Source organism: Danio rerio, chromosome 7 (assembly GCF_049306965.1).
Source record: "Danio rerio strain Tuebingen ecotype United States chromosome 7, GRCz12tu, whole genome shotgun sequence".
NCBI classification, from domain to species: Eukaryota; Metazoa; Chordata; class Actinopteri; order Cypriniformes; family Danionidae; genus Danio; species Danio rerio.
In genome coordinates this window covers 13,386,501-13,392,500 of record NC_133182.1, presented here as the reverse complement: position 1 = coordinate 13,392,500, position 6,000 = coordinate 13,386,501, and the positions used below count along the sequence as shown (strand labels likewise).

Below are 6,000 nucleotides of genomic sequence, written 5' to 3'. Positions count from 1 at the left end.
TATATATATATATATATATATATATATATACATATATTCGTTGAAATGCAGTGAGTGCACTATTCTGTGCTTCTGAATGGCTGTATTTAAATTTCTGTCATGTATCGTGTAGTGCAAACAGGCAAATTGCTAATTACTGCAAATCTCGTCAATTAGCGTGTTGTTTGGACATGGAGTTACAATGCAAGATGCCCTCCTTACTGAATGAATGGAATACGCCGTTTTATACAAAGGCAACCCGTGCTGAAAATATAATTGGCTAAACTGGCATTGAGCGGTTTAAATGGCAAAAAAAAAAAAAAAAAAAACAGTCGTTCAGGCACGTAACACGTTTTCAAGGCAGAATATCTGACTTCAGCACTTTTTTCAGATGAACAAGAATGTTCAGTTAGCATGTTTCTTGAAATTGAACATTACATTGAATTGAAATTACATTGAAAGACTTTCAATGTAAATACACACAAACACAAAGAGCCTATAGAAGAACAAGCTTGCAGACTCACCATATGCAGTGTAGTACGAACAGGAAGAAAGCCGGCAACACAAGGTCATCACTGCCGACTGACCAGCGTCGCCGAAACAGTACCATGCCCGGCATCACTGCCCTGAAACACACACAAACACTCCAGTTACAGACCGCAAACACACGCCACTCGTGCAAACAAATACTTCTCATTTACCACTTCCACATTTCTGTGATACAGATGAGAAGAACACAAGACTCCCAAGAGAAAAGAAGGCAAAACAATTGCACAAGATGCACTAAAAGAATAGTAGTGACTTCACAGAATGAGACTCCTACTTCCTATCATATAAAACAGAATGGCTTTCTTGAAATTCTTCACCCATTGGAAGAATGGGTTCTTCCAAAATACAACAGAGCAGGTGAATTTAAAGTGATAGTTCACCCAAAAATTAAAACATACTCATTTTCTCATCCTTAATTGGTTATAAATGTTTGTGAGTTTCTTTATTTTGTAGGAACACAAAAGAAGATATTTTGAAGAATGTTGGAAATCAGTAACCATTGACATCCATACGAGGAAAAACAAGTATTATATAAGTCAATGGTTACAGGTTTTTCAGCTTCCCTCAGCTTTTCCCCAAAATATAAACCAGAATGGCAGACGTTCTTCTAAAATACAACAGAACAACTGGTAAACTTAGAGGGATAGTTCACCCCATAATTAAAATGTACTCATTTACTCGCCCTCAGTTGGTTGTAAATGTGAGTTTCTTTATTCTGTTCAACAGAAAAGAAGATATTTTGAAGAATGTTGCAAATCAGTAACCATTGACATCCATGAGAAGAAAAACAAATACTATGGAAGTCAATGGTTACAGGTTTTCAGCTTACCTCAGCTTTTTCCTAACATATAAAACCTAATAGCAGATGTTCTTCCAAAATAGAACAGAACAGGTGAATTTAAAGGGATAGTTCACCCAAAACCTAAAACGTAGTCATTTATCCATCCTCAATTGGTTATACTGTAAAGGTCTGTGAGTTTCTGTATTTCATTTAATGCAAAAGAAGATACTTTAAAGAATGTTGGAAATTAGTAACCATTGACATCCTAAGGAGGAAAAACAAATTCTATGGAAGTCAATGGTAACAGGATTTCAGCTTACCTCAGCATTTTCCTAACATATAAAACGAAATGGCAGATGTTCTTCCAAAATACAGCAGAGCAAACTGTAAATTTAAAGGGCTAGTTCACGCCAGAAAGAAAATGTACTCATTTACTCACCCCCAATTAGTTATAAATGTTTGTGAGTTTCTTTATTCAGTTGAAACACAAAAGAAGATATTTTGAAGAATGTTGGAAATCAGTAACCATTGACAGCCATACGAGGAAAAACAAATACGAAAGTCAATGGTTTCAGATTTTCAGTTTTTTTTTTTTTTTTAACATATAAAACAGAATATCAGACGTTCTTTTAAAATACAACAGCAGGTGAATTTAAAGGCAAAGTTCACCAAAAAATAAAATGTACTAAATTACTCCCCCTCAATTGGTTATAAATGTTTGTGTGTTTCTTCATTCTGCTCAATGCAAAAGAAGATATTTTGAAGAATGTTGGAAATCGGTAACCACTGACATCCATAAGAGGAAAAACAATTACGGAAGTCAATGGTTACAGGTTTTCAGCTTACGTCAGCTTTTTCTTAACATATACACCCGAATGGCTGACCTTCTTGCAAAATACAAAAGGGCAAACAGTAAATTTAAAGGGATAGTTCACGCCAGAAAGAAAATGTACTCATTTACTCACCCTCAATTGGTTATAAATGTTTGTGAGTTTTTTATTCCATGCAACGCAAAAGAAGATATTTTGAAGAATGTTGGAAATTAGTAACTATTGACATCCATAGGAGGAAAAACAAATACTATGGAAGCCAATGGTTACAGGTTTTGAGCTCTCTTTAAAATATCTTCTTTTGTGTTTGCAACAGGTTTGCAACAAGTGAAGGGTGAGTAAATATTTTTGGGTGAATTATCCCTTTAAAAGAAACAAAAGTATTATTTTCACTCACCCTCATGTCTTTCCAAACCAGTATACAGTGACAAAAACACCATTCAAGCATCAAAGCTCATTTTTAGCTGAACAATTCCTTTAATGTTCCCACTTGTACAGGGCATCATAGACATAAAATTGCATCTAGCACCATATAAATGAACGGCAAGAATGATAAAGTGGATTAAGGGAAATTTAGAAAGAGGAAAAGAAGAAGTTCAAGAGGAAGTGACTTCAGACAATGTCACACACATTGAAAGGAATCAATATTTGGTAAGTGTGATGTGCAAAGGTTTAAACATGCTATCCTAAAGCAACTTGCAGATTACAGAACCTCTTTTTGTTTAACAGAAAAAAAGTATTAAGTTGTTTTAATGCAATTTTTTCCACTGAATTAATCAGCCTGATCTCACGAGAAAACGTAAGTATTTTACGTTTTGCCAGTTTAGTGGCTAATTCGTACGAATTCGTACGAGTTCAGTCGAACGAAATGGTACGATTTTAAAAAGGAGGCGTGGCACCTGACCCCACCCCTAACCCCAACCGTCATTGGGGGATAAGCAAATCGTACTAAATTGTACGAATTAGATCGTACGAATTCATACGAATTAGCCACTAAATGAAAAAGTTACGAATTGCCGTGAGATTGTGTTGGAATTAATTCACATTTTTTCAAAAGCGTGAAAGAACTTCTGTGCTTCTGTTCATTTTTTTAATCTATTGTAAGTTTCATTGTTTTTCATAATTTTTAAGCCTTTTTACTAGTTGTTTTTTTAACTAGTTGTCCCATCCTTTTTAAGTACTGACAATTGTGAGATTTCAATTTCTTTAAAATTTATGTGTAATAGCAAAGTTACTGGTATCACTTTAGGGCTGTATTAATTATTGTTAGTTAATTTATTTACTAACATAAACAAACAATGAACAATATATTAATGAAAATGCAGTTGTTCTTTGCTAGTTTATGTCAACTCAGAGCATTAACTAATGTTAACGAGCCTGATTGTGATAAGGCATTGGTAAATATTGAACTATGATTATTAAATGCTGTACAAGTATCATTCATACTTCGTTCATGTTAGTAAATGCAACCCTGAATCAGAAAAAGTTGGGACAGTATATGAAAAACGCAGAAAAAAAAAAAAAAGAACATTTACTTTGACTTGTATTTCATCGCAGACAAAGGGCTCCATTTTGACGGTCCATGCGCAGAGCGCAAAACGCAAAACGCAGGGCACAAACGCTTTCAGGGCATGTCAGAACGCATTTTTGCTAATTTACGGACAGGAAAATCTGCTTTGCGCCATGGCGCATGGTCTAAATGGGTTGAGTTTATTTTCTTAATGAGTTATAGGCGTGTTTTGAGAATAAACCAATTAGAGTTTCATCTCCCATTCCCTTTAAGAGCCAGCTGCATCGCGCCAAGAGCGCATTCGCTATTTACAGGACGCAAAGTAAGTCTAAGTGGAAAAACTGAGCATTTCACTAGCAAACAGTTTACAGTTAACAGTTTTTTTTAACAGAAAACTGTTAAACAGAGCATCTACTGCGTTAGAATGAGAGATAATGGATCTACTTTCACTTTCGCTCTTGGATAAGGAAACCTTTACGCACAGACATCAATTAGTCTATAAATAATTAATTGCATTTGTTAAGCGCAAATATTCGTTTCAAAACTATTTCTAAATTCAGTTCTAATTTCCAGCATACGAATAAATGAATAATAATAATGAAGTGTGTTCAAAAACCTGAGTTATATCCTAAAACACATGCTGTGCCCCATATGGTCTAAAACCTGACAGGTGGGCAAATCTAAGCCTGTTTTTAATAAAACAAATATAAATATGGATATAATAAATAATACTGCTAATTATAATAATAACAACTATTTTATAATTTCTTAAAATAGCGACGCGCCAGCAGTGCGCCTCAGAACGCCTTCCTTTTTAGACCAGAACGCCTATGGGCGCACATATGAGCGCTAATGCATTTGCTATTTAAACAGCGTAGCGCGTAACGCCTCAAAACGACTCTTGCGCCAAGCTGAAACTAGCAAACAAGTATTGCGCTGCGCCTTGCGCCACATTGCGCCGGGTGCATGATAGGGCCCTAAATGACAATATGAACACAAAATATTTCATTTGTAAATATACATCATTAAGCCTGCAACACATTCCAAAAAAAAGTTGTGACAGGAGCAGTTTAGGGCTGGTAACCTGGTAAATTTGGTAAATAATGGTGTGATTTAAAGCAGGTGATGTCAACAGGTGATTGTATTTATGATTTGGTACAAAATCAGCAGCATCCAAGAAAACGAATGTCTAGTCCTTTAGGAGCAAATAGCAGAGGATCGCCAGTTTTTCAACAAATATGTGATGAGAAAATTAATTAAATGTTTAAAAGCAATATTCCTCAAACAAAATATGAAGATATTTGGATACTTCACCTTCAACAGTGCATAACACCATTAAAAGAGGAGCTAAAGGATTTTCAGTGCATAATGCACCTTAAATCATTTTATTGTGTATAAATTGTGCTATATATACACACATACATACAAACATATATAAACTCAACAGTTACTTTATTAGGCACTCCTGTCCAGCTGTTCATTAACACAAATTTATAATCAGCCAATCACATGGCAGCAACTCAGTTCCAGCTGATAGAAAGGCAATAGTAACTCAAATAACCACTCGTTACAGCAGAGGTATGCAGAAGAGCATCTCTGAACGCACAACAGGTCCAACCTTGAGGCAGATGGGCTACAGCAGCAGAAGACCACACCGGGTGCCACTCCTGTCAGATAAGAGCAAGAAACTGAGGCTACAATTCACAAAGGCTCACCAAAATTGGACATGGAAGTTTGGAAAAACGTTGCCTGGTCTGATGAGTCTCGATTTCTGCAGCAATATTCGGATGGTAGGGGCAGAATTTGGTGTCAACAACATGAAAGCGTGGATCCATTCTGCCTCGAAACAACAGTTCAGGCTAGTGGTGTTGGTGTAATGGTGTGGGGGATATTTTCTTTGAACACTTTGGACCCATTTGTACCAACTGAGCATCGTGTCAATGTCACAGGTGACAAATCTGCAGCAACTGCTTGATGCTATCATGTCAATATAAGCCAAAATCTCTGAAAAATATTTCCAGTACCTTGTTACCTTGTTGTTATTATATATAAACTATGATTTTCCCCATAATTGAGCAGCCCTAGCAAGAGCAAATATACTGCTGCTAAAGTATTCAGGCAGCTTCGTGAGCCAAATCAAGAGAATATTTTGTTCCGATCTCTAACATTGGGCGAGAAACAGTAGCAATGCTTGCCTCAGCAATCACCATTAACTACAAGACGATAACAAACAAAAGCGAGCCTTGCGGTTGTGAGCGAGCGCTGATGATGGTTTCCATGGATACCACTTCCAGTCCAGACACTGCAACGCTGTGACCCAGCAAACTTTCATTGTGTGGCAAAATTGCTCT

At 36.2% G+C, this 6,000-nt stretch overlaps 2 protein-coding genes across 9 annotated transcripts in view; both read right to left on the bottom strand.

Moving 5' to 3' along the window:
• The window catches only part of slc25a22b (solute carrier family 25 member 22b), a 473,977-nt gene that overhangs the window by 22,727 nt on the left and 445,250 nt on the right, over positions 1-6,000 (bottom strand). The window lies entirely within an intron of this gene.
• dagla (diacylglycerol lipase, alpha) overlaps positions 1-6,000 on the bottom strand; it is a 120,582-nt gene that overhangs the window by 83,796 nt on the left and 30,786 nt on the right. For all 8 annotated transcript variants that reach the window (XR_012383164.1, XR_012383165.1, XM_021477715.3 and 5 more), the window contains exon 2: positions 504-605. Coding sequence is in view for 6 of the 8 variants with exons in the window: in XM_021477715.3 (XP_021333390.2) it covers positions 504-598 (95 nt within the window). In the remaining 2 variants the exon portion in view is untranslated. The remainder of the gene's footprint in view (positions 1-503; positions 606-6,000) is intronic.